The 27,080-nt window shown below is 39.8% G+C and overlaps 1 protein-coding gene across 1 annotated transcript in view; it reads right to left on the minus strand.

Moving 5' to 3' along the window:
- Positions 1-27,080, minus strand: part of adcy2b (adenylate cyclase 2b (brain)) — a 98,903-nt gene that overhangs the window by 14,856 nt on the left and 56,967 nt on the right. Inside the window, exons 8-15 of the mRNA XM_051671484.1 lie at positions 22,230-22,388; positions 21,797-21,929; positions 13,809-13,979; positions 13,681-13,724; positions 13,483-13,563; positions 12,896-12,965; positions 12,632-12,729; positions 6,795-6,879 (exon numbers count right to left, since the gene is read on the minus strand). Of these exons, the coding sequence (XP_051527444.1) occupies positions 6,795-6,879; positions 12,632-12,729; positions 12,896-12,965; positions 13,483-13,563; positions 13,681-13,724; positions 13,809-13,979; positions 21,797-21,929; positions 22,230-22,388 (841 nt within the window). The remainder of the gene's footprint in view (positions 1-6,794; positions 6,880-12,631; positions 12,730-12,895; positions 12,966-13,482; positions 13,564-13,680; positions 13,725-13,808; positions 13,980-21,796; positions 21,930-22,229; positions 22,389-27,080) is intronic.

Below are 27,080 nucleotides of genomic sequence, written 5' to 3' on the forward strand. Positions count from 1 at the left end.
AACCGACGAGAGAAATAAAGGTGGCCGGAGGCGACAGTTCGGGGGAGAGAGAGCTACAGGCAGCTGCCCTGTATGTGTTTGTGTTTGTCTTTTTGTTTAAGTTAACCATTAAATATTATTTATATTGTTAAGCCGGTTCTCACCTCCTCCTTTCCCTTTTACCTTGCGTTACACAGGGGTTTTCAAAAACACTGAACCTTGACCTTGAACACTTCAGGCTTCAAACTAAAAGGAGCAAAAGTGGTAGAGGAGCTAAAACAAACAGCCCTACAAACCTTCACACAAGTGAATCATCTGTTAGTTACATCATATATACAAAAAAATCACTTTCAGTATTTAAACATACTGTAGCACTTCTATCAGGAAACCTTAGCCCTTTCATTTTTCTCATATCTTTCATGAACTGTGGGCCAAACCAAAGACCATGTGAAGTCTCACATCAGATAAATAGGAAACAAGCTGAGAAATGCTCTTAACTAAAATTCACAGAGCTCTAGACACTCATGACACTGACAGCTGGTTGTGACAGTGGCCTACTATAAAAGGCACACAAATCTGAGTACCACAGAGTTTTATAAAAATAACCTGTCATACCCCCAGACCCGTGGGGACTTGTGTTTACTGCCATCCAGTGAGAAAAATAGATCTCAAACAACCCAGTAAAAAGTATCATCACTCAAGCTGATGTTAATTTCAACACTAAAAAAAACAAAAACAAGAAGGTTTTTAGGCAAGCGTGGAACCCAAGGTCTCAGCAATTCAATGTGGCCTCTTTTTATCATTATAAATACTGTATCTTCAACTGAAACTGGGGCTTCGTTAAAAGACAGATCGGGGACAAAGCAAGTCGAGCTGGTGGGTGAATGGTATGCAAAGTCTTTAAGTGCTTTGGAAGGTCATGACTTATGAAAAAGTACTTTTGTTACTTTCAATATAGCTGAATTTGCCTGGAGACTTTTCTTGTGTATGAACCTCACAAAATCAAATTCAATTCACATTTCACCCCAAAATTAAAATAAGAAATAATATTTTGCATATTGAAAATTAAGTCTATTTTAAGTTTTTTGCCTTGTGATCTTATTTTAATGACAATTAAACACATTTCTTTTGAAATTCTCATGATTGTAATGCATCCAGACATTTTTTCCAAGTGTTCTTTTTTTTTTTTTTTTTTGTAATTCCCAATATTCTCAATGGGGATTCTCATTAGAATCTCAAAACTGTACCACCACAATGTAGAAATGCTTTCAAATTTAAATAACATTTAATCATTTTATTTTCATTAAAGTAATAAGAAAGACATTTTGTTTGCATAAAAGTAATGAGAATGACATGAAAAAAAATATAAATCTTAATAGACTTAAAAATAGGTTTAAATTTTCTTTCTGCAAGATATCGTCACATATTTTTCTTGTGATCTTTGCCTGAAAAAACCTGTTCCTTAAAGGTGCTTTAAGCGATTTTAGACGTTATGATATGGCAGCCTAGGCGAGACCCTCCAGTCAACCCCCCACCCCTCCCACCCTGATAGAATTATTAGAGAGTCATGCATTAATAAAAATAAATATATAATAAAAAAAAAGTATAAATGAACACATAATTAAATACATCACCAATGGGTAAAAACACAAACTAGCCAAACATTAATAATAACAATGTTGGGAAGAAATAGGTAAGTGCATGTTATGGCTTTTTAATTAGGCATCACACATGGGTGTCACCATATATAGAAATAAAATTAATGTAAAGTGCATGTAAACCAAACCAAATGGTCTAAGGTGGTCTAAATGGTCTAAAAAAATAAAAAAATAAAAAAATAAAAGCAAAGGTGTACTTCCCTCAAGATCTATATGCACATTGTACAGTATGTTTCACAGCAGGGGCATTTGTAGGCTTTCATTATTACTGGTCTGGGGCCCATCAAGTACACAGTCTATTTTACCATGATGTTTGGGTTGGGTAGATTTTTATTTATTTATTTGTAAAAACAGCACCAAAGCATTCATTTTTGGTGATTTTATTGAACATTTTCTTTTGTAGCCTACACATACTGTATATTGCATTAACGAAACTATGGACTAAAAACATATTGACACCTTTTCACATTACACAGCACAAGATGAAGTTTATCAAAGTTACCTTTTTCAAAAGCCAGCTGTGGCAGCATCATGGTACAGTGATGGTACAATTTGGTAAAACCTTGGTATTTGTAAAATATATCATGGTATTTATATGGTAGGCTACTCCAAGGAACATGTCCAATAAACATGGTATTGGCTTGGTAATTTTTGGTACTTTTCAGTGTTTTCATGTAATGTTAGTATTTTGATACACTTTTATTGAGAACATGTCTTTACCTGCAGTAGACAGTCGCTCACAGTCTACACATGTACATGACCCTCTTCATCACTGGCAAACGATTGAATGAAGTTGTAGGTTTTGTTTTAATGAATTGTAAGTAAATATCCACTTAATTCAGCATTGTTTTTGTTCTCTGTCTTCTAAAGCATCCCATAACTGTTTAACTGTGTGACAAAATGCTTCAAATGATTCAGTCCGCACGTTAGACCAATTTATTAAGAACCGACTCAAAAGAGTGATTATTTCTTCACGCATTGGGCATCGCTCCAATTCACGAGCCCCGCGCTCGTAAGTCTATGGTCGTGTTCACAATGGCATACTATCCATATTTCTCTCACTGTTTTTGCCAAACACAAATATAACAGAAACAGTAAGAGAATTATAGTAGTAAGGCATTCAGTACACAGCCTATATGTTCCATGGAGGGCACCACAACACATTATCGGAACACACAGGGCGCATTTTGTTTGACACAGACTGGACACATGCTGAAACTGGTTTGGTAGATTGGTGCCCCCGAAGTGATGGAGAAGGGTATAGCTGCAGGCATTGCTCCAAAAAGGGGGTGAGCTCCAAATCGCCATTAAAGATATAGGGAGCCCCTAACCTAACCCTTTCCCTAACCTTAACCGTGAGTGGAAGTGACGCCCCCTTTTGGAGTTGGCACAACCCCCTTTTGGAGTAACCCCGCCCTATTTTGGAGATCTCCTGTCTGCAGCTATACCTACTTGAAGCGATGATGCCCTAGGCAGTTGCCTATGTCACTTTATGTGTTGACTGGCCCTGAGCCATGCCCACTCTTTCCAGAACAATGCACATCAAAGATATCATTAAGATCATCACTGAACAGAAGAGCAGCATTAGTGCATGCGGTTGTCACACACAACAGTTGCAAAATAATGCTCTCAACAGCCAACTTTTATGAATCTGAATATGGCATTAAGCCTCAGTGATCTGCTTCAACTACAATACTACGAGAACGTGCAAAATGACTGACAGGCAGAAAGCGTCAAAGACTGCGACCCCCGGACACATTTTTGCTATCAGTTTACAGAGTCTAGAGCCGTCACAGAGACAGGTGAGATATCTCACGACACTTATTTCAGTGACTACATTTACATAGACACCAGAAAGTGACTTATTGTGAGAAAACAGGTTATTGCGAGAAAGTGTTCCGGTTTACATGCACTTTATAAGCGGCGTACTCTTTACTCCCATATACATCCAGCTTGGTCAGTAAGCAGCTTTCTCCACAGCAATGTAATTTCCCCCCAATGCTTGTGTAAATAACAAAAATGGCATCCGAGGAAGACTTCTTCGTTGCTTCGCATTATTTCCAGATATTCCAGAATTGTTGCTGTGTTTGCTTCCTTAACTTTCCATCGTGATATGCAGTTGCTTCAATAGTGGGGTTTCCCTCTTACATAAAACTCCAGGATTCCTCCAATGTACGAGCGAATATATGCGAACATATGGGACTAATATTTTACAATTGTGTGTATTAATGGGTATAGTTTACAGTGTGTGTGCTTTTCCCACTGTACTCCCAGAAATGTTGAATTCTTTCCGTTGTATTGACTTGTTGTTGGGCTCCATCCTACGACATTTGTTCTCCGGTCTGTTCCACGCACATGCGCACTTCTCAAAAACCTTTTAGAATGGCGCTTATTTGTTTACATGGCCACATTAAGCTGCGTTCTCTGGGAGAAACCTAGGTGTGTTAAACCCACTGATATATAGTGTATATAGAACTGGATTGCTGACGCAACGTTAAACTGCCAGCAGGAGGTGAAGCCACCAGAAGTGTTCAAGCGGCCACCTTAGTGTGCCCAAACTGCCATAGAGCATCAATGACTGACAGGCGAAAACAACCCCGTTTCACCGTCTCAACCTCCGGATACGACAGTTGCATTTCGCCCTCTAGTGACAATCATGTTAAATGTTTAATTAGCTTGTTATGGATAATATTCGTTACGAGGGAGAAGATATACGCGGATCGTGATGTCAGAGCATTCACCTGCCCCGTTGTTCAGTCAATCAGTGCAGCACAATGATCTCCAAAGGAAGCGGCAATACTGTCCACAAGTTTTAATGCAAGTAGGAAAAGGTGTAATATCTGCTTGTTTAGGGTGACAATATGTCCTTACCCCCGAAAGGGACTTTAAAAAAGTCATATCTGGATTTCTAAATCGCCTTAAATGCCCGGGATTTGCCTGTTTTTATAGTGAAGTGCTCTCTGTAGTCATACATGGATACATGTAATAAATACATGTTCGGTTGCCATTTAAATCTAGCGTATCAGTTTAATTTAACCAACTTTGCATCCTCAATCTCAGTGCCCGCTGCGTGTGATAGCAGGAGAGAGAGTGTGCGCTCTTATTCAAGTAACTGTGAGAAAAAGGCACTTTTTGATGAAAACATAAAACAAGTAACTCTGAACAAACACTTCGATGATTACAATAAATACGTCTGAAAATGTCTGTTTGTATCTTACCTCAGTTTCAGTGAACTCGTTTACATTCAGCTGATCTGTTTGCCGATGAAGTTTGTTAGAGGTGGATACTGTTTGATTCAGATATGCATAACTCTCTTGGGCTTTCAAGAAACGGGAAAAATTCCCGACTTTAAATAAAGAAATAATTACATGTGTAGGATGTTTGCATTGTAGGGATGTGCAGATTTCAGATATAAAATCGGTGATTGAATGACTAATGTTTACTTGCTGAAATGAGATGATTTCCTATTAAGTCAGTAGGGACATTGGAATTTTTGGGCATAGCAATATGGCGGCGCATTGGTTTCACTAATATGATGTCATGAGCAATCCAGTTCTATATATATATCAGTGGTTAAACCGCTTTCTCTGAAGGAAAGGAAAATCGGCATTCTCGTTTACATGACGTTTCAAAACGCCGCTTTCTGCAGAAACCCTGCAATAAACCACTTTCTTAAGTGCATGTAAACATGATCAGTGATATCTTTCAGGGAGAAGGAACATTTTCTGCATACCATCCACAAATAAATAAATAAATCAATCAATTACAACACCTTTAACAGGTTTTGTGAGATTCACCCATTTTCACGGAAACTATGGTTTTGTTAATTAGCTAATCAGGGACAAAGAAAGTCGAGTTGGTGGGTGAATTGTATGCAAAACCTTCAAGTGCTTTGCAAGGTCATGACTTATGAGAATATAATTTTATTGCCTCAATAAACAGACAAACTGGTTACTTTCAGTACAGCTGTAGTTCCATGGAATGTTTTCTACATCTCAAGTCTACAAGTGAATCTAAAGCCCCCTGAATGCTGTGTAAGATATTTTACCCTCACAAAAGCTATAGTAATATACTCAGAGAGAGAGGGACAAAGAACATCGAGAGGCATACAGGTGACATTTACTAAAGCCATTTACGTTCTTTAGGTCCAAAGTAACTCATAATTTGATTACAGGCAGCGCTCTCTAAGAGCTGTTGTTCCTCAGGCTAAAGCAAGCAAATTTCTCGTCGTGATATGGTGTTTTTCCTCTCAGTATGGCATTTTCTCTAACAAGATGAAGGTCTCCAGGGTGCGGGAACCTCAACTTATTAAATGACATTTCAATACACAAAGTGATTTCCTCCAGGCAAAGAAATGCATGTAATGTGTCTGCATCTAAATAGATTAAATGAATCATATCAAGCATGCTACATTCACTCGCTTTATTACAAAACTTTGTGAGCTCCTTTGTAGGCAATATTTTAAGGCATTATAAACATTCTCAAGTAGCAAAGCCTGTTCCAAAAGGTAGGCTTTATTATTTAAATAACATATAAATATGCTGCCTCCAAGCTTAAGGCAGAATTGCATGTCTCCTTCGCAGTAAAGGCAACCCCAGAATCAGGGCTGATGCGTGAATACTAGGCAGATGCCTAGGGCGGCAGTTCAGCGAGGACAGCAAAAATGTTCAGTGAGGGTGGCAACCAGGCAAAAAGCTCAAGGGGGATCTTAATGAAAGCTTAAAGAGATAAATAAATCCAATATAGAGTACAAAGCAAGAGAAATGTTGTTTGTAAGTATCATTAAAAATATGCCCACTCTAATTAAAAATGAACTGTTTATCTAAAATCTGTGTGTGCTATATATATTTTTATGCTTGTTACAGTATTGCGCCTTTAGCTTAGCAAAATGCTAACATCAAACACTATTGAAATCAACTGTGAGATGAGTCTACCATGTGTGTTATGTAAGAAGTGCTATTTGTATGACTCATAGTTGCTGCCTATGTAGAGAGTGTCCCAAATCAGTCTTATGAGGTTTTATTTCAGTTAGGATGCTTATCTAGGCAGTAGACAACAAGGCAGCTCACTAGGTTTTGAAACAGAGCAACTCGGTCAAGACTCTATCTCCCAAAGAAAGCTAGTTTTTATTTATTTCTAAGCATGAGCTCCACTTACCAGTATGTGACCAGCAAAACAAATGCCGAGGATCAAGGCTAGCAGAAGGAAGGCCATTCCAAATGATACTCCAAGGATGGTGGTTCTGTAGGAGACAAAATCTCTAATCATCAGTGATACTCAAAAGCAGAAGTAAGTATCATTCATGAATGCTTGCTTTTGCTTGCTATAGTGAGCAACACACATCAGTAGAGCACTCAATCTTTGTCAATGTTCCTCATGCATTCTTCGACATGAAAAGAGGAAAAACCGATGGAAAGCCACATACAAAGACAAGAACTCAGATGATGCACAGCAAGTTTGAAAGAGTACAAACAAGAATTTAATCGCTTTTTTTGTCTATGGAGAGGAATCTTACGAAACCTGTCAAGAACATGTCCAGGTCACATTTCAATTCAAATTTAAACTTCAGAAGAAATAATATTTTGCTCAACCAAAATTAAACCTATTACTAGGATCATTAAGATTTTATTACATTGTGAAATTAACATATTTGTTCATCAATTTTAAGCACCCCCATTCTCATTTACATAATGCAAATGAATCGGTAACACTTTACAATAAGGTTCCATTCGTTAACATTAGTTAATGCATTTGGTATCATGAACAAACAATTAACAATATATTTTTACATAATTTATTAATCTTTGTTAAAGGGATAGTTCACCCAAAAATGAAAATTCCAACCCGCTCTCATGAAAAGTCTTACATAATTTAGGAGTTGGCTATTTCATATGGTCTGGCACGATGTTGTTCACATAAACTCGTACGACTTCATCACGTACAAATTCCAGGATGTCTAATGCAGAAGTAAGCGTGAGTTTCGCGCACGAGGCTTTAAGGATATACTTATTAATATTATGCCCTAACCCAAAACCCTTATCTAAACTTAACCAATCAGTAGAGTGTGTAAACATGATAGGAACTGTTGTGCGTGACAGAAGCAAGTAATTGTCGCGTATTAGTTAGAAACAATGTCCAGCGACGCCCAGTTAGCAAAATTTGTCTGGCCCACTTGTGGGCCACATACTTGTCTTAGTTCTGGCCCAGTATACGCCTGGGTCCTCAGCCCTGATCTGGCTCACACACCGTAAAGTGAGCAGAACTAATTGGTGTGGGCCAGATTTGGCCCAGAGATTGTTAAATGAATGGTTCTGGCCCAGATGTGGCCCACAGTGTGTAAATTGAAGGAGGAACTGGTGTGGACCAGATGTGGCCCAAAGAAAGCTAATGATATTGACCCTTTAGTTCAGATGTTGCTTGATAATGCCACACGGTGTTAACTTGGCTGTCATATTCAAATAAAATGACAACATGCAGTTGAAATGAATTATTTTCATTTTTGTTGAAGTTCATGAATTTGTCAATACAGAGAAGTGCAAAACTGGGATAGTTCAACCCAAAATGAAAGTTCTCTCATCATTTACTCACCCTCATGCCATCCCAGATGTGTATAACTGTCTTTCTTCTGCTGAACACAAAGAATTTTAGAAAAATATCTCAGAATGTAGGGCCATACAATGCAAGTGAATGATGATCAGATCTCTGTAGCTCCAAAAACACATAAAGGAAACATAGAAGTAATCCATAAGACTCCAGTGGTTTAATCCATGTCTTTAGAAGTGACATGATAGGAGCTGGTGAGAAACACAACAATATTTAAGTCCTTTTTTATTCTAAATCTCCACTTTAACTTTCACTTTTAGATGTGAAAGTGAAACTAAACAGGCTTCACGTGTGACTTTCAGATGTAAAAGTGAAGTGTAGATTTATAGTAACAAAATACTTAAATATTGATCTGTTTCTCACCCACACATATTATATTGCTTCTGAAGACATGGATTAAACCACTGGAGTCGTTTGGATTACTTTTATGTTTCCTTTATGTCATTTTGAGACCTTCTCATTTCTGGCCACCATTCACTTGCATTTTATGGGCCTACAGAGCTGAGATATTCTTCAAAAAATCTTTGTGTTCTTCTGAAGAAAGAAAATTATACACATCTGGGATAGCATCAGGGTGAGTAAATGATTGAATGAATGTAGTTTCATTTTTGGGTGAACTATCCCTTTAAATGAATGATTTTTAGGTTCATCAGCTGTCATTTCAGAGAACAATAAAATGCTACAAATTGATGTTGCAACCTATGTGAATACTTACATTAAACACATTCATTTATTTTTAACAAGGCATAAATTTACCTATGTCATAAATGAACTTTTAAAAAACAGTTATTTTTTTAATGTGTAGAACAGAAATAGACTGGGAATGGAGTGGATATATTTTCCTCTTGTACACTCAAAACAGGAATGTTTACTAGGAAAGTGCACTGACTGATTTGATCAATTACTGATTTTATCAATTACAATTAATTTGATAAATGTACTGATTTTATTAAAGTGTGTGTGTGAGTGCATGGTAAGGGCAGGTTATTACTCCTTGTTGCATCTCTTCCTTTCTACTTTCTGGTCTGAAGCCAGCTGCAACCACTGTTTTTTTATTACTGACTCTATTTCTGTATTTGTTGCCCTCGATGTCAAGGGATTCTTTTGGACAGCATAATGAACCTAATGAACATAAGTAGAAAAATCAAAGACATTAACTTCTAGCACCAATAGGATACACTTGTCTGCCTTGACATTGAATATCATTGGAGCCTACACAAAATAATCCACACAAGATTCAACTTTCCCATGAAGTATGGTTAATGTAATTAATGAATTTATTAATTACAGAATGCTAGCCAATTCAAGATCAATTCAGCTAATGTTAACAAACGAGATAGCTAATATTACCCTGCTCGTGGAAAGTCAATTAGTTAGCTATACAGTTCAGTAGTCATTGTACAAAGTTGGATAGATAACAAAAATGTATATATTGTAATTAAGGAACGTTTTTCTAAAGATACACAACAACAGTTGATGTAACAGTCTCCAGGATTGAACAGTTTTTCTAACGTTATGTTCTTTCTCCTAACAGGCTATCACAGCTAATGTTAGGCTATATGGATATAGAAAATTATTTTCCACTTGACAGTTAAAACAAGACTGGAAACTGAACATTAAGTACCATGACTTACCTTTTTGCAACTGATTTTGAACCTCTCGAAAAAGAGTTAGGTAATACCTGCTGCATCCACACCAAGCAGGATCCGAATGTCAAAGATAGCTGGGCTCTGCAAGTAACCGCCAAAACCATCAGTCGGCTGTGTTCCGTAATTTTAGCAGTGGGCCGCTTGTGGTGTATGAGACTCGGGCCACAAGTAGATATACACAACTACACCGTGAGTATGGAGCTGCATCATAGAACTGCTTTCAGCCGAGATTGGCCCACATGCGAAAACAGCATTGAGGCGACAGTGCCGCACTTCTGCTAGAATGTGCGCAAATGTGCTTGCTATCTGAGCATCATTGGCTATAGTGAAAGTCATAGGAATTCAAACCAGTGCAGTCGCACAATATCATACGAATTAGCCAAATTTAGAAAAGTCGTATGAATCCTGACGATTTCGCCATGAGAGTGTGTTGCTTCAGTCATTGTTTACTCAACCCTGTATTTTATAATCCTATATGACTTTCTTTATTTTTCTTAACACAAAGGGAGAAATTGTGAAAATGTTTTACTCTCAGCGCAGTTTATGGTGACCACCTCTTCAAGCTTCAAAAGAATGCAAAAGTATAATTCAAAAGTAAATTATTCCATGAGATGCATTGTTATGAAAGCATATGATAAGGTTTGGTAAGAAACAGCCCGAAATCTAATGTATTATTTAGTGAAAATGTTTACTGACCGCTGATCTCCTGTGAACGTTCATGATAGGGCATGAGTGTAACAGTTCACGAAGCCCCCTCGTGACATTGGGGCATTCAAACGACAACTCGTTTTGTTTATCTAAAAACAGGTCCTCCACATCGATAGCAACAACAGAACTCAACACAACACAGCTGCACACAAAACAGAGAACAGAACTTACTAAAAATGTCTGAAGAGTTTGTAGTCGAAGAATTTATGCATTTCTATGCCCAGCCTTATTTTTTTTGAAAGTTTTTGGACCAGTGCCAGTTCACATTGGACGCTGAATTTATCCGTATGATGCCGAAAATAGAAAATAAGCGATCAATAGAATGTACCATCGCTCGTCACTGCTGACTAGGACAAAAACTCTGATTAACTTTGGAATGATACCTTTATTGTGTGTCCTTTGCCGTCAGGTTAGGACACGGTGTGACTGTGGCTGCCTCCCAGCTAGCCAAATTATGTGGCCATTACATAACTGCAACGTAATCTGTTGACCAGACTTTCTTTGTGGCAACGTAACTGATTACATCGTGACAACGAAAAAGTGAAATTCCTGGATTCGTAGCAAAATGTAACTTTGGAACTGTGCCAGTCCGTCATAACAATGTTGTGGCAACGTTGTGGATCAATATCTGTTTGTTGGTAAGCAGTTGGTAATTTTTGCTTTTAATGACAATTTTATGGGCTGACATGCAGTAGTCCAAACTAATTAATGTCCTCATTTGCCCAACATTAAAGGCGCTGAGTTCAGATGATACACGCGGTGAGTTCAAATGATGCGCGCCGTGAGTTCAGATGATGCGTGAGCTCACTTCAGATTCAGATGATGCGCGCGGTGAGTCCAGATGATGCGCACACTCAGTTCAGATGATGCGCGCGGTGAGTCCAGATGATGCGCACGCTCAGTTCAGATGATGCGCGCGGCGAGTTCAAATGATGCGTGCGGTGAGTCCAGATGATGCGCGAGCTCAGTTCAGATTCAGATGATTAGCGCGCTGAGTTCAGATGATGTGCGAGCTCAGTTCAGATTCAGACGATGCACACGGTGAGTTCAGATTATGCGCACGGTGAGATCAGATGATGCGCACGGTGAGTTCGGTTATGCGCACGGTGAGTTCGGATTATGCGCACGCTGAGTCCAGATGATGCGCGCGGTGAGTCCAGATGATGCACGCACTCAGTTCAGATGATGCGCACACTGAGTTCAGATGATGAGTTCAGATGGAGGCGTGTGCTGTTACATTACATTTACATTTATTCATTTAGAAGATGCTTTTATCCAAAGCGACTTACAAATGAGGAGAACAATAGAAGCTATTCATCCAAAAAGGGGCAGCAATATAATTAATAAGTGCTGTAATACGTAAAAGTATCACATTGCCTAGAAAAGTATCTCATGAGAATCATCTTTGAGAATAATGGGAATTCCAAAAAACAAAAAAAACAAATATTTCAAATCTTTCATTGTGATATTACTTGCATGACAATTCAGTATATTTATTTTACTCACTTGTATTTATGCTAAATATAATTTCAGATTTCTTTCTTTTGATTTTGGTGTGACCTGGATATGTTTTCGTGAGAGGGGTATACATGTTTAGCCAGTATTTGCAGTGCTGTATTTCACCATAAATGTGATATGAAATCAACATAAAGTAAGTGAGAACACAGACAAAAACAAAAAACAAAATAGCTCTTGTGAATGTGTTCTCAGTCAACATAACAGTAAATTAGTGTGATGCCTTGCATAGATGTTTTTGTCTGACTTCATACAAAGAGAGAAATATTTTCCAGACCAGGTTGGCCTCTGATTAAATTTTTTTTATAGCTGTCTACTCTGGGCTGTCTTTTTCAGGCATGCTCTGACATTCCTATCATTTCAATCTGTACTGTTGCACTCATTTTCTCTCAGTTTTGTAGATGTTGTAATGTTATTATGTACCACTTGGTCTAAGTGCTGTCAGACACGATGGCAGTGTGTGATTGCATAGTGATAGAAAATTAGATACCTGGAAGAGGTCACAGTGATTATACTTACTTTGGTAAGACTAAAACCTGCACTATGAAAATGCAGAAGAAAATGAGACAAGCACAGGTGACGTAGTACTTGAAGGTCGGCAGAGTTGTGGCTCTGTACTATTAGAAAAGAAAAGAAAGCCAGAATATTCTCAGTGAACAATGAAATATTTTTTTTTTCTTTTCTTTTTTTTTCTGTATGTCTTTGTGAAGGCATATTTTTCTCCACACAATGAATTATTTATTTGTGATTCAGTGACACATAACATTTCAAGGTTGAATGTACCTCTTTTTCCAGGGTCTTATTGTGAAAGAATAAAGATATTCTTTGAATGTCCTCCGATTTCAGCCACTGTCTGGTGGAAAGCATAAATAAAATCATTTATAACAATTAAATGCTGGTTGTCATGATGATTTGCCTATTATAAAAGCCTATTTTATGATAAATATGGATAAAAAGCTTTGAAAGTGCACTGAATAAAAAAAACAATTAAAAAAAAATTGTAATATGTAGTGTCAGAATTTTTATAAAGGGGCCCCCTGGCATTGATTTTTGAATTATGTTTGCTATCTATAAAATAAAGCCAACATCAAAAATGAAAGTATGCTATCTGTAAATAATGCACAAGATATCATAACACTATAAACACTCTTCTAGAATACATTTTAAATAATTGCCTGATCCCTATGTTAGACTATATATGTATTGTAGCTCTATGCTGTCCACTTTATTAATTTATGTGAATTTATTATATTTATTTGAGAAAAAAAAAATGTTGACTGCTCTAATTCATAATTTTGGCTATTTCTTATGTTGTCTTGCAGAGAATTCATGAGTTCATCCAAATGGAGAAGAACATTATGGATGCTCACTTCTGTGAGTAGATGCCATCAATGGTGCGAATAATTCTCTCATTCAACTCCTCTTCAAATCTCTTCTTCTGTGACTTTGTTCTGAAAGGGGGGTGAGGGGAAGTGGTGAAAAAGAAGAGGACAGAAATAGAAAAAAAAAAAAGACTTTAGAAATGTAGATAAGGTCAGTGTGAAAGTAATAAAAAGTACGAAACAGACCTTTCAGAGCTTTGCTGAAAGCTATACTGCCCCAACGACACATCCTGTACGAAAAAAGCAAACAAATGAAATTCTAGAAGATTCTAAAATACAAAATCATATTTAAAGTCATGCTGTGGTTCACGCACATGTGTGTTGATCTTTCCATTCTCATTGGTCATGCTGTCTCGGTGGTGGAGGTTGGCAAATGGCTTGGCCGCTCCCCATGACTCGAGATACTGCGTCATGCGGACAGAAGCCCTCATCTTGGCACCATCCAGAGTGGGACGAAGCCGGCTGGGGAGCTGGGGTTTCTCTGCCTAAATTACACCATGTTATACAGTACAAGTGTAAATGGATGTGTTATAGACTAGAGGTGTTACAGCATACAAACCCACAGATAAAGATGGAACCCTAGTTAAAAATGGAATGAGTACAGGACTGATAATTGACCTCATGACCTCACAGATGTGAAAGACCTTCTTTCTACTGCAAAACACAAACAAAGATTTTTGGAAGAATATCTCAGCTCTGTAGGTCAATACAAATGAATGGTGTCCAAAATTTTGAACGTCCAAAAATCACATAAAGGCAACATAAATGTAATCCATATGACTCCAGTGGTTTAAAATACAGGTGCATCTCAATAAAATAGAATGTCGTGGAAAAGTTCATTCATTTCAGTAATTCAACTCAAATTGTGAAACTCGTGTATTAAATAAATTCAATGCACACAGACTGAAGTAGTTTAAGTCTTTGGTTCTTTTAATTGTGATGATTTTGGCTCACATTTAACAAAAACCCACCAATTCACTATCTCAAAAAATTAGAATACATCATAAGACCAATAAAAAAAACATTTTTGTGAATTGTTGGCCTCCTGGAAAGTATGTTCATTTACTGTATACGTACTCAATACTTGGTAGGGGCTCCTTTTGCTTTAATTACTGCCTCAATTCGGCGTGGCATGGAGGTGATCAGTTTGTGGCACTGCTGAGCTGGTATGGAAGCCCAGGTTTCTTTGTCAGTGGCCTTCAGCTCATCTGCATTTTTTGGTCTCTTGTTTCTCATTTTCCTCTTGACAGCACCCCATAGATTCTCTATGGGGTTCAGGTCTGGTGAGTTTGCTGGCCAGTCAAGCACACCAACACCATGGTCATTTAACCAACTTTTGGTGCTTTTGGCAGTGTGGGCAGGTGCCAAATCCTGCTGGAAAATGAAATCAGCATCTTTAAAAAGCTGGTCAGCAGAAGGAAGCATGAAGTGCTCCAAAATTTCTTGGTAAATGGGTGCAGTGACTTTGGTTTTCAAAAAACACAATGGACCAACACCAGCAGATGACATTGCACCTCAAATCATCACAGACTGTGGAAACTTAACACTGGACTTCAAGCAACTTGGGCTATGAGCTTCTCCACCCTTCCTCCAGACTCTAGGACCTTGGTTTCCAAATGAAATACAAAACTTGCTCTCATCTGAAAAGAGGACTTTGGACCACTGGGCAACAGTCCAGTTCTTCTTCTCTTTAGCCCAGGTAAGACGCCTCTGACATTGTCTGTGGTTCAGGAGTGGCTTAACAAGAGGAATACGACAACTGTAGCCAAATTTCTTGACACGTCTGTGTGTGGTGGCTCTTGATGCCTTGACCCCAGCCTCAGTCCATTCCTTGTGAAGTTCACCCAAATTCTTGAATCGATTTTGCTTGACAATTCTCATAAGGCTGTGGTTCTCTCGGTTGGTTGTGCATCTTTTTCTTCCACACTTTTTCCTTCCACTCAACTTTCTGTTAACATGCTTGGATACAGCACTCTGTGAACAGCTAGCTTCTTTGGCAATGAATGTTTGTGGCTTACCCTCCTTGTGAAGGGTGTCAATGATTGTCTTCTGGACAACTGTCAGATCAGCAGTCTTCCCCATGATTGTGTAGCCTAGTGAACCAAACTGAGAGACCATTTTGAAGGCTCAGGAAACCTTTGCAGGTGTTTTGAGTTGATTAGCTGATTGGCATGTCACCATATTCTAATTTTTTGAGATAATGAATTGGTGGGTTTTTGTTAAATGTGAGCCAAAATCATCACAATTAAAAGAACCAAAGACTTAAACTACTTCAGTCTGTGTGCAATGAATTTATTTAATACACAAGTTTCACAATTTTAGTTGAATTACTGAAATAAATGAACTTTTCCACAACATTCTAATTTATTGAGATGCACCTGTATGTCTTCTGAAGCAATGCAATCACTTTCGGTGAGAAAAAGATCAATATTTCAATCCTTTTTTATTATAAATCTCCACTTTCACATTCAATTGAAAGTAAAGGTGTAGATTTATAATAAAAAAAGACTTAAATATTGTTCTGTTTCTCACCCTCACCTATCATATCGCTTCTGAAGACACGGATTTAACCACTGGAGTTATGTGATTTTTGGACCTTCAAAGACCTAGTCACCATTCACTTGTATTGTGAGGACCTACAAAGCTGAGATATTCTTCTGAAAATCTTCGTTTGTGTTCAGCAGAACAAAGAAAGCCATACACGGGATGGGATGAGGGTGAGTAAATGATTAGAGAATTTTCATTTTTGGGTGAACTGTCCCTTTAACTGGATATCACTGACTGTAAAAGGTTCAGTGGAAAGGAGGAAGCAGCAGTTGACGAATTCAACACAAATTATATTTATTTTTATAAACAAACAAACTCGCTTTTCAGCGTAATCTTAAAGGGGCTCATAGGCACAGCACAGTCTCCAGGTTTGTGCGTAGCTCTGTCTGCTTTACTGGCGTCTGGCTCGCTCCTAAATCTGTCTCTATCTCTCACTGCAATGACAAACAGCTGTTAGAGACAATCATTGCCAGGTGATGATCCTTACTGCTCTCATCTTCCGATCTCACTCTCCATTCTCAAGCTGGCGCTCAACCACGCCCCTACCACCACACTCAGCCACACTGACCGACTCAGTCAGGGAGCCATACAGCCTGCCCCAGTACTCCCCCCCGCAACCCAGTGATGGAGCCACTGGAACGGGGCGTGGTCCGAACAGAGGGTGAAAGCCTGTCCCAGGAGGTAGTACCGAAGGGTGAGGATTGCCACTTGATGGCCAGACACTACTTCTCAACAGCACTGGGCGCTCCTTCCCCAATGCGTCGGTCAAAAGGGAGAGCAAAATCAGGAGTATTTAACAATGGCCCACCACAAAGCGCAGCTTTCACCTGCATAAAAGCCTGTTGGCACAGCTCCAACCACTGGACCGGGTCTGGGGCTCCCTTTATAGTGAGATCGGTCAGCGGGCTGGTGACGTCCGAATAATTCTGCACAAACCTTCTATAATAGCCAGCAAGCCCCAGGAACTGTCTCACCTCCATTTTGGTCGTGGGTCTTGGGCAGGCCGCAACCGCTGCAGTCTTATCAATTCGGGGTCGCACCTGCAAATGACCCAAGTGGAACCCCAGATACCATACCTCTACCCGTCCAATTGCGAACTTCTTGGGGTTTGCCGTGAGTCCCGCCCATCGCAGTGACCTCAGAACCGCCCTCAGATGCTGCAGGTGCCACTGCCAATCATTACTGTACATAATGATGTCATCCAGATAGTTAGCAACGTATGGGGAGTGCGGTCTGAGGACTCGTTCCGTAAGGCGCTGAAATGTAGCCGGGGCCCCAAACAAACCGAATGGAAGAGTCACGAATTGGTGTAAGCCAAACGATGTGGAGAAGGCCGTTTTCTCACAGGATATCGGTGTTAAGGGGATCTGCTAATAACCCTTCTTTAAATCCGAATAATGTTGAATAAATGTTGAATAAAAGTGAGCAGCGCCCAACCGATCAAGCAGTTCATCAATACGAGGCATTGGATACGCATCAAACTTAGACATCACATTGACATTTTTATAATCCACACAGATCCGGACTGAGCCGCCGCTCTTCAGAACCAGCACCACCAGGCTGGCCCAGTCACTGTGGGATTCTTCTATTAGCCCCATATCAAGCATGGCCTTTAATTCTTCCCCAACCACTTTTTATTTGTGCTCGGGTAATTGGTAGGGACGACTGCGTACCACTACCCCTGGGGTTGTTTCGATATGGTGTTTTATGAGGTTCGTACGACCGGGAAGGGACGAGAACACGTCAGAGAATTCTCTTTGCAACCGGGCCACGTCCGTGACTTGTGACGGTGAGAGGTGGTCTCCGCAAGTAAGCGGGGTGCCTCGATTGGCTTTTAAGTTCACATCCGGCCCGAGCTCCTCGCTCTCTGATACCACTATCGCCAAAGCCATGGGGACCACCTCCCTCCATGGTTCTAAAAGGTTGAGGTGGTAAATTTGCCATGCGCTGCCCCTATCCGTTCGTTTAACCTCATAATCGACTTCCCCGACTCGCCGTGTGACCTCAAAGGGCCCTTGCCACTTTGCGAGTAATTGAGAGCTTGATGTGGGTAGTAACACAAGGACTTTATCTCCCTGTGTAAATTCCCGTAACTGAGCTCCCCTGTTATTCAGCCTGGACTGACGTTCTTGAGCCTGTAGCAAATTCTCCTATGATAGTTGCCCCAGTGTGTGGAGTTTTGCTCTCAGGTCAAGAACATACTGAATTTTGTTTTTGCTGTTTGAAGGTCCCTCCTCCCAATTTTCCCTCACAACATCTAAGACACCGCGAGGCTTACGGCCATACAATAATTAAAATGGTGAGAACCCTTTGGAGGCTTGCGGGACATCTCAAACTGCGAATAACAGGGGTTCAAGCCACTTATCCCAATTCTGAGCATCTTCGTGCATGAACTTACGAATCATGTTTTTCAGGGTTTGATTAAACCGTTTGACCAAGCCGTCCATTTGCAGGTGGTACACGCTTGTCTGAATCGATTTAATACCCAATAATTTGTACAGCTTGCGTAGTGTACGTGACATGAAGGTAGTGCCTTGATCAGTGAGGATTTCTTTCGGAATCCCCACTCGGGAGATAATTCTGAAGAGTGCCTCTGCAACACTTCGTGCTGAAATGTTGTGTAGAGGCACTGCCTCCAGATATCGTTTTGCGTAGTCCACCAGAACCAATACAAAGTGATGCCCGCGTGCCATCCGCTCTAATGGCCCGATGAGATCCATACCAATTCTTTCGAAGGGGACCTTGATCAAAGGAAGCGGGTGCAAATGGCTGACATTCATGGCATGCCGCACTCCGTCTGCGAACATCCCTGCGAATGCCTGGCCAATAGAAATGGGCCATTAGATGGTTCAGTGTCTTTCCTGCCCTAAGTGACCCACCATTGGATTATACTGAGCTGTCTGGAATAACATTTCCTGGCGGCTCTTCGGTATCAACAACTGGGTTGTATCTTCTTTTGTCTAAGGTTAAGTCGTTTCTAAGTAGTTCCAAAAGAAGCCAAAGTAAGATCAAGCACTGAAATTATATGTAGCGAACACAGATAAGTGGAATGATACAAACAGTGAATCATTCCAGTCTGGTAATACGAAATATCAGCACTCCTGGAAGGCCTTTTGTCCAATCAAATTAGCAGACCAGTACTAACTGCTGTAAAATGGAATTGTTATCATATTTTGAATCTTTCCTAAAGGATCCTAAAGATCCTACTGATTTTCAGTTTGTTTATATATCTCCTTTAATTTCAGTTTATCCTGTTGGATATAATTTGATTCTTAGGACATTCTTATTTTATTTTTGACAAAGGGACCACACAAGAATATCTAATACTCTTATCTAATGATAAAATTGCATTGAAAGTGAGGACTTAAACCAGAGATGTGAATTACATTTGGGAACACAGATAATTGGCATGTATATGCACAAAACTACAGTAAATATGTTTGTTTCCTCAGATCAGTACAATGCAGATCTACTTTACCCCAACATATCTCATAAACCTAAAGCAATAAAACAATACAGTAAGTGCTTTAATTCCATCAAATATAGACACTGACTGAACAATTGAGGAAAAAAGAAAAGAAAACAAGCAAAAGCCCTTCAAAATCAAATGCTGTCATCATAATGGGAGTGAGGAGGCAGAGTGGGTGAGCTGTGGGTTGTTATGATAAGAGGGCAGAGAGGCTCAAACCGAACAGAAAATAAATGTATGAGTCTCTTATGAGAAAAAGTTGCTGCTTTTGTTACCTCAGGCAAAACAAATGCACTGTTGAACAGTAAATAACGGAGTAGATAAATAAAAGAATAGGCATTGTTATTTGAATATATGGTGCCAGGCATTATGATTTCTGTGGGCAGAAAAACCCACACACATCTGAAGGGATGAACATTCTGAAATATTCTGGCTCTCGATGCCCTGGTTATTTGTGTAATATGCTAAACTGCTGAGGTAAATTGAACTTTTGATAAGTAGTCTTTTAGGGTTGTCAAATATGACCACAAAGTCAAATTAGCCTAATTACAATGTCTAATTCTATAATTAGTGCTCAAGATGGATTAAATGTAATGACAAAGTAATTGAATTGCTTTAGTTGCAAAGCTTGATGCATTGTTATGTGATTTATCACAACTGTCATACAGCAGGAGTTTGTTTGACTATAATAAGTGCTTATGTTGAACTCATTGTCTTGGAAAAATGGGATATTAAGATCCACTAGTGGTGATTGCTAAGGCAAGCATCACTATTATAATTGGTCATACTTACCGAATAAGCGCTCCGAAGACCTCCTGGCCTTACTATTTCCCAACTGTAGGTTAGGGATTTGAACAAATCCCTAAACCTATGTAACTCAAATATTAAACTTTGACACATAATTTGGAACCACTAGTACTATGGATATGAAGGATACCTCAATTTATGTAGCTTGTTGGGGAAAGGTGTGCTATGACTTTTCTAAGCAAATGGACCTATGATATAAATTAAAACAGAAAAAAAAATCCCATTGACTTACATTGAAGAACCAGAATCAAAGCTATGGACCACAATATCATAGAGGCATGGGGGTTGGCTCTTTTGACTTGGGCCTGTAGAAACCAACTCAGTAACAACCCAGAACAACCACTTAAGGCCCCGATATACTTCCGGAGAAGTTCATAATCGTTCTTCGTTCAGGGGTAAATAGAAGTACTAAACAGCCAAGCAACATTATACTGTTTGCGAAGATTCAGACAACCGCCACACTCTGGGAGATGTTTAGAAGTACTTTTAAATATGAGGACACTCAGTATAACCTTAACTAATGTGACGTTAAAATGTGTTATCAATGACTTTGTCTCATTCTAGTAGTGGAATTCACATGAGGTCAGTAAAAGAAGCTGTTTTAACCACTTGATGATGATTTAATGTCATATATATGCAGTAGATAATGTTTAATTTGTCTTGTTTACGTTTTAAATTCATGATGCTAATGTGCTAAAATGCTATATGTGACCATAATATGTGCTGATTACACTCTGTTATTGTAATTTATGATGACACTGATAAAACTGCAAAGATGGGTGTATAAAAGAGTGTTAATGAAAAGAAGATATAGGTATATTTTACTTTTGGCAGATGTGTGAATGGCTTTCACTGCAGTGAGTCAATGAGCACTTTATTTGAGTAGATTTGATTATTTTTGAAGACTAATTAAACAAAACAAAAATATCACATGACATGTTCTTGGAAAATGTCTCTATGCGAGTAATCGTACAGATGTAGGTAAATTTGCACCAGCTCGCTAATAACTGCACACCGATGTGTTCATGGTGACTGAGCTTGACTGACCGAATGGCATGAATGGGAATTAGCTGCCGGCCTCAAAGTAAGTAGAGTTTCAGGTCATACCTTCTAATGACGTGGACCAATGGCAGTAAGAAGGTGTTTAGCAGCCAGTAAGTAGGTTTATTAAAATGTTCGCTCAGATGAGCTGTTTCGAACCACCAAAAGAAACGCAAAAATTTTTTTTTCCTTTTTGACCAAATTTTATTCTCAATGATGTCACACCCGTTCGTTCTTCAATTCTGTATGAAGTATATTGGGGACTTTAGTAGCAACCACTTAGCAATGCCTTGGTAACCACCCACAACTCCCTAGCATTGTGCCATTACCCATGAGTTTTGCATGGGCATTTCACATTTCACATTGTTCTTAAGAAACTTGTGGAACTTGTGGAAGCTGGACTTTATATTATGTTTCATTTGACAGGTCATGTTTTACCTTTGGGTTAATGACTAGAAACGTGACAATGCCATGCTCTTTCAGGTAGAAGTCACGACTCTGTCCGTTCCCTGGCTCGACTTTATACGCCCCTTGCAAATGTTCCAGTGTTACAGAGGAGATGTGAACCCGCCTGGAGAGGAGCACACAATTATTAAATGCTGTCAAATAAGAGCCACTTCAATAAAAAGCAAGTGCACAACATGAGCAGTTCGCAAATCTAATCAATGCCCAAAGAGACAACAGAGTTCATATATGAAAAATAAACATTTAAGTACAAAGAACTGCTATACCTCTTTTTGCATTTTTGTTATTTGTCTTTGCACATTCATTATGCTCTCAACAGCATTTCTATTAACGTCAAGAACACTCTATGAACATAACAGCACTTATAGCAAATATGGTAAAATCATAAAAAAGGGCACACCCTTACCCAGGCACTCCTCCTGCCTCCATGTGATTCGCCAGGGTGACGTCATGTGACCAAACATCATATTGCCATTTCTGGAGGCCAATCACACCACAGAGAACATTCCCAGAGTGCACTCCAACGCGCATGTTAATGTCGACCCCGGTGGCATCTCTCACCTTCCTGAAATAACAAGCAACTTTTCTTCCAATGCCATAAAAATATATATATATTTACAGCACATACACACTTCAGTTTCTCTCTGTATCCTTTGAAAAGCCTGAAACAGCACCATATTCCACAAATGTAACTCTGCTGAACACCAGAGACATTTATGGCAAAGTAAATATCAGCAGGTTCCAGGATTGCAGCGGAATGTGTTGGTTTATGTGGGAGTTTGTCTGGTGTCTGTGCATATATTCATTCAGCACACAGAAGCCACTTTTTCACCACCGGTTCTAATAACATGAGTAACGGTTTTAGTAGCATTTACACTTGAGCACTGTATAGTACGGTACGATAATAAACCATTTTCTACATGGTTAGCTAACTGCAATCAGGACAGAGAATCATTTTGGTGGAACAGCTTTAGTGACGAGGTGATTTATGATTGGTCACTTGCTCAGTCAATCCACTCAAATCCTGATTTTGCAGCGCCACGATAGAAAAGAAACCATAACCATGTCAAAAGGCCCGGATTTGTTTAGACTGGCACGGTTCCGCAATGAGAACCGTTCGGCCCAATGGTGGAAAAGCACCTGGATTGTATCATCTTGTGTTTCACGTATGCCAGTTTAAAAGTTAGGATGTCCGTGCTGAAAAGACCAGCTTAGACCAACATGAACTTCCATGCTGGTTCAGGCTGGTTTGGTGATGGTCTAGTTGGTGCACCAGTATAACCATGCTTTTCACCTGCAACATGTGCTTCTCAGTCAGCATAATATTTTTGATGAAGATGGTTGACCAAATAATGAAAAAAAAAAAAAAAAAAAAAAGCTTAAGTAAGCTTTAAGTGGTTTGCTGGTCTTAGCTGGTCTCTCAGCCTGCTCGGTTTGTTTGTTTTATAGAGGTTATGGGCACTTTTCTCCTGGTCAGGCTGGGAGACCAGCTAGACCAGTTTAAGCTGGGTTTATTTTTAATCAACAGACGTCTTGCTGGTTAAGCCAATTAATAAGCTGCCACAACATACTGTAGGCTAGAAGCCAGTAGGGGTGGTTGTATTTTCAAAAGCCCTGCTGAAAAATTTGTCTAAAACTAGCCTATGGTGACTTGCTGGTCTTAGCTGGTTTAAGATGGTTTAGATGGTCTCCCAGCCTTGCCAAACTTATATTCAGCTAGTCTATCTGGTCTCACAGCCTGGCCAGCTGACAAGAGCCCCAAACCCTTAGCTGCACTTAAATGGTTTAAGCTGGTCTAGCTGGTCAGCCAGCTGATATCCCTGCCTGACCAGCTGAAAAGTGCCCCAAATCCCTCTAAAACCATCAAATAGAACAGCCTTTTCAGGCTGAGAGACCAGCTCAGACCAGCATTTATTGCTAAAGAAAAGTATAAATATACTGGTTTACTCTCTAAAACCAGCAAAACAGACCAGCTTAAACAACTTAGCCAGGTTGGTTGACCAGCTAATCATCTTGGGCTGGTTTAAGCTAATTTTTTTTCTGTCAAATACCATCTCTATCTATGGGAGCAGCTCAGTCTGAGCGATGTCATGCCTGAGAATACGATAAGACAGTGGAAGGTTCTCAATTAACCCTTCAAATGGATTTGTGTGTGTGTGGCAGTGTGAAAGAGAAATATTATAACAGATGCAGTGAGCAAATTTGTGTGGCATTCAGAATTTTGCAGAACAGCAATGAAAAATAGATGTGAAATCGTGAAGAGGAACTACATTTTGGGATAAGGAAAGAGAGAAAGAGAGCAAGAGAAATAGATAGAGAAGGAAAATTAAAAAAGAAGAAAAGGAGAATGTGTGGATTTTAACAATATTACACATCTAAGCCTCTTGAATCTGAGGGTTATTTCAGTTGCACAGAGAGTAGTGCTTTCAAAGACACAAAAAATACAGAAAGGGATCTGGGTAGATGATGAAAGGGCATACTACAAGCTTGGGTTTTAGGATAGCTGGATTTTGTAGCAGATATAATTTTATGTGTTTTTTTTTTTTCCAAACAATTAAATGGAAAATATGTAGGGATAACGTGAAGTCAGCTAGTCATTAGTCTTGCGTTTCCAGACCTTTGACTAAACAGCATAAAGTTGTGTCCACATTGTAGCTTATTCTTGGCAAGAATAAGCGTCTTCGCCACATTTTTAACTAATAATGTTACAACCATCAGCAATACATTCTCAGCACCCCACCCTGTCAAACACCTGTCTCCTGCATGCAACTCCTCTGTCTCTATGTTCTCTCCTCTGCCTGACACTGAGGTCTCTAAACTCCTCCTCTCCAACCACCCCACCACCTATTCCCTTGACCCCATTCCTTCCCACCTTCTCCAGGCCATCACTCCGTCTGTCCTACATGCACTCACATACATAATTAACACATCTCTACTTACAGGCACTTTTCCCACTACATTTAAACAGGCTCGAGTAGCCCCGCTGCTGAAGAAACCCGCACTTAACCCCACACAAATGGAACACTACAGACCAGTCTCTCTCATCCCATTCATGGCAAAAACACTTGAAAGGGCAGTTTTCAATCAAATCTCTGTCTATCTCTCAAAGAACAAGGTGCTGGATGACAATCAGTCAGGCTTCAAATGTAGACACTCCACCGAGACTGCCCTGCTGTCTGTCACTGAGTCGCTGAGACAGGTGAAAGCTGAATCCAGATCATCCGTCCTGATTCTACTGGAACTTTCTGCAGCCTTCAACACAGTCAACCATCAGATCTTACTCTCCACCCTCTGTTCACTGGGCATCACGGGAACTGTGCTTGACTGGTTTAATTCCTATCTCTCAGGTAGGTCCTTCAAGGTAGCCTGGAGAGGTGAGGTGTCCAAGCCACATCAGCTACTTACTGGGGTACCTCAGGGTTCAGTGCTTGGGCCACTTCTCTTCTGTATATACACAACATCACTGGGAACCATCATTCAGGCACATGGTTTCTCTTACCATTGTTACGCTGATAACATGCAATTCTACTTGTCTTTCAAGCCCAACGACACCACAGTGACTGCTCGAATCTCTGCCTGCCTGGCAGACATCTCGGCCTGGATGAAGGAACACCACCTGCAACTTAACCCAGCCAAGACCGAACTCCATGTCTTTCCAGCCAACCCTGCTGTTGAACACAACATCACTGTGCAGCTGGGTGCAACTACAGTAACGCCTTCCAAAACGGTCAGAAATCTAGGGGTAACCATCGATAACAAACTAAATTTCACAGACCACATCTCAAGGACCGCAAGATCATGTAAATTTACACTCTACAATATCAGAAAGATAAGACCCTTGCTCTCTGAACATGCCACATATCTTCTTGTTCAGTCACTTGTCATAACTAGACTGGACTACTGTAACGTTCTCATTGCAGGCCTCTGCATGTGCAATTAGACCCCTGCAAATGATCTAGAATGCAGCAGCACGTCTGGTCTTTAATCAAAGAGAGAGCATGTTACACCACTCCTTGTCTCTCTTCTCTGGCTGCTGGTTGATGCATGTATCAAGTTCAAGGCTTTGATGCTGGCATTCAAAACAGTCACTGGGTCTGCTCCAGCATACCTAAAATCATTTCTGCAGAGCTACGTGCCCACTAGAAGCCTGTGGTTGGCTAAGAAACGTTGCCTTGTTGTACCAGCACAAAGAGGCACCAAAACACTTTCCTGGACTTTCGGCTTCATCATACCATGTTGGTGGAATGACCTTCCCAACTCCATCCCCGAAGCTGACTCACTTTATGTCTTCAAAAAATGGCTAAAAACAGGGGGCCAGGGTAGCTCAGTGGTAAAAAACACTGGCTACCACCCCTGTAGTTCGCTAGTTCGCTAGTTCAAATCTCAGGGCATGCTGAGTGACTCCAGCCAGGTCTCCTAAGCAACCAAATTGGCCCAGTTGCTAGCGAGGGTAGAGTCACATGGGGTAACCTCCTCGTGGTCGCTATAATGTGGTTCATTCTTGGTGGGGCGCGTGGTGAGTTGAGCGTGGATGCCGCGGTGGATGGCGTGAAGCCTCCACACATGCTATGTCTCCGTGGCAATGCGCATAACAAGCCACGTGATAAGATGCTTGGATTGACTGTCTCAGACGTTGAGGCAACTGGGATTCGTCCTCCGCCACGCAGATTGAGGCAAATCACTACACGACCATGAGGACTTAAAAGCACATTGGGAATTGGGCATTCCAAACTGGGAGAAAAAGGGGAAAAAATCCAAAAAACAAAAACAAAAAAAAAACCCTGGCTAAAAACACATCTTTTACATGAGCACTTAACCAGTCACTAAAAAAAAAATTCCTTGTTGCACTTTAATCTGTTTTGAATGCTATTCTGATGCTAGTGAAACTTTGTAATATAGCACTTTTCATACCACTGTCTCCTTAAGATGATTCGCTTATGTTATTCCTCTTTTGTAAGTCGCTTTGGTTAAAAGTGTCTGCCAAATGAATAAATGTAAATGTAAATATAAATGTAAGAACCACCCACTTAGACAAGAAAATACTGTCTGACAGACAAGTAAAGCGACCAACCACAATTTGTTTTAACTAGTTCTGTCAGTCGATTACCAATTTTAATCACGATTAATCACATAGTTGTTTGTAGTTAGTTGCGATTAATCACAGATTTTGAAAGTGCTGAAATTTGACACGGTATATACTTCTTTTCCTGTCAAAATGCATTTATTTCCTTCTTAGGAAAGAAAACAAAACAAAATG

The sequence above is a fragment of the Myxocyprinus asiaticus genome, chromosome 34 (assembly GCF_019703515.2).
Source record: "Myxocyprinus asiaticus isolate MX2 ecotype Aquarium Trade chromosome 34, UBuf_Myxa_2, whole genome shotgun sequence".
NCBI classification, from domain to species: domain Eukaryota; kingdom Metazoa; phylum Chordata; class Actinopteri; order Cypriniformes; family Catostomidae; genus Myxocyprinus; species Myxocyprinus asiaticus.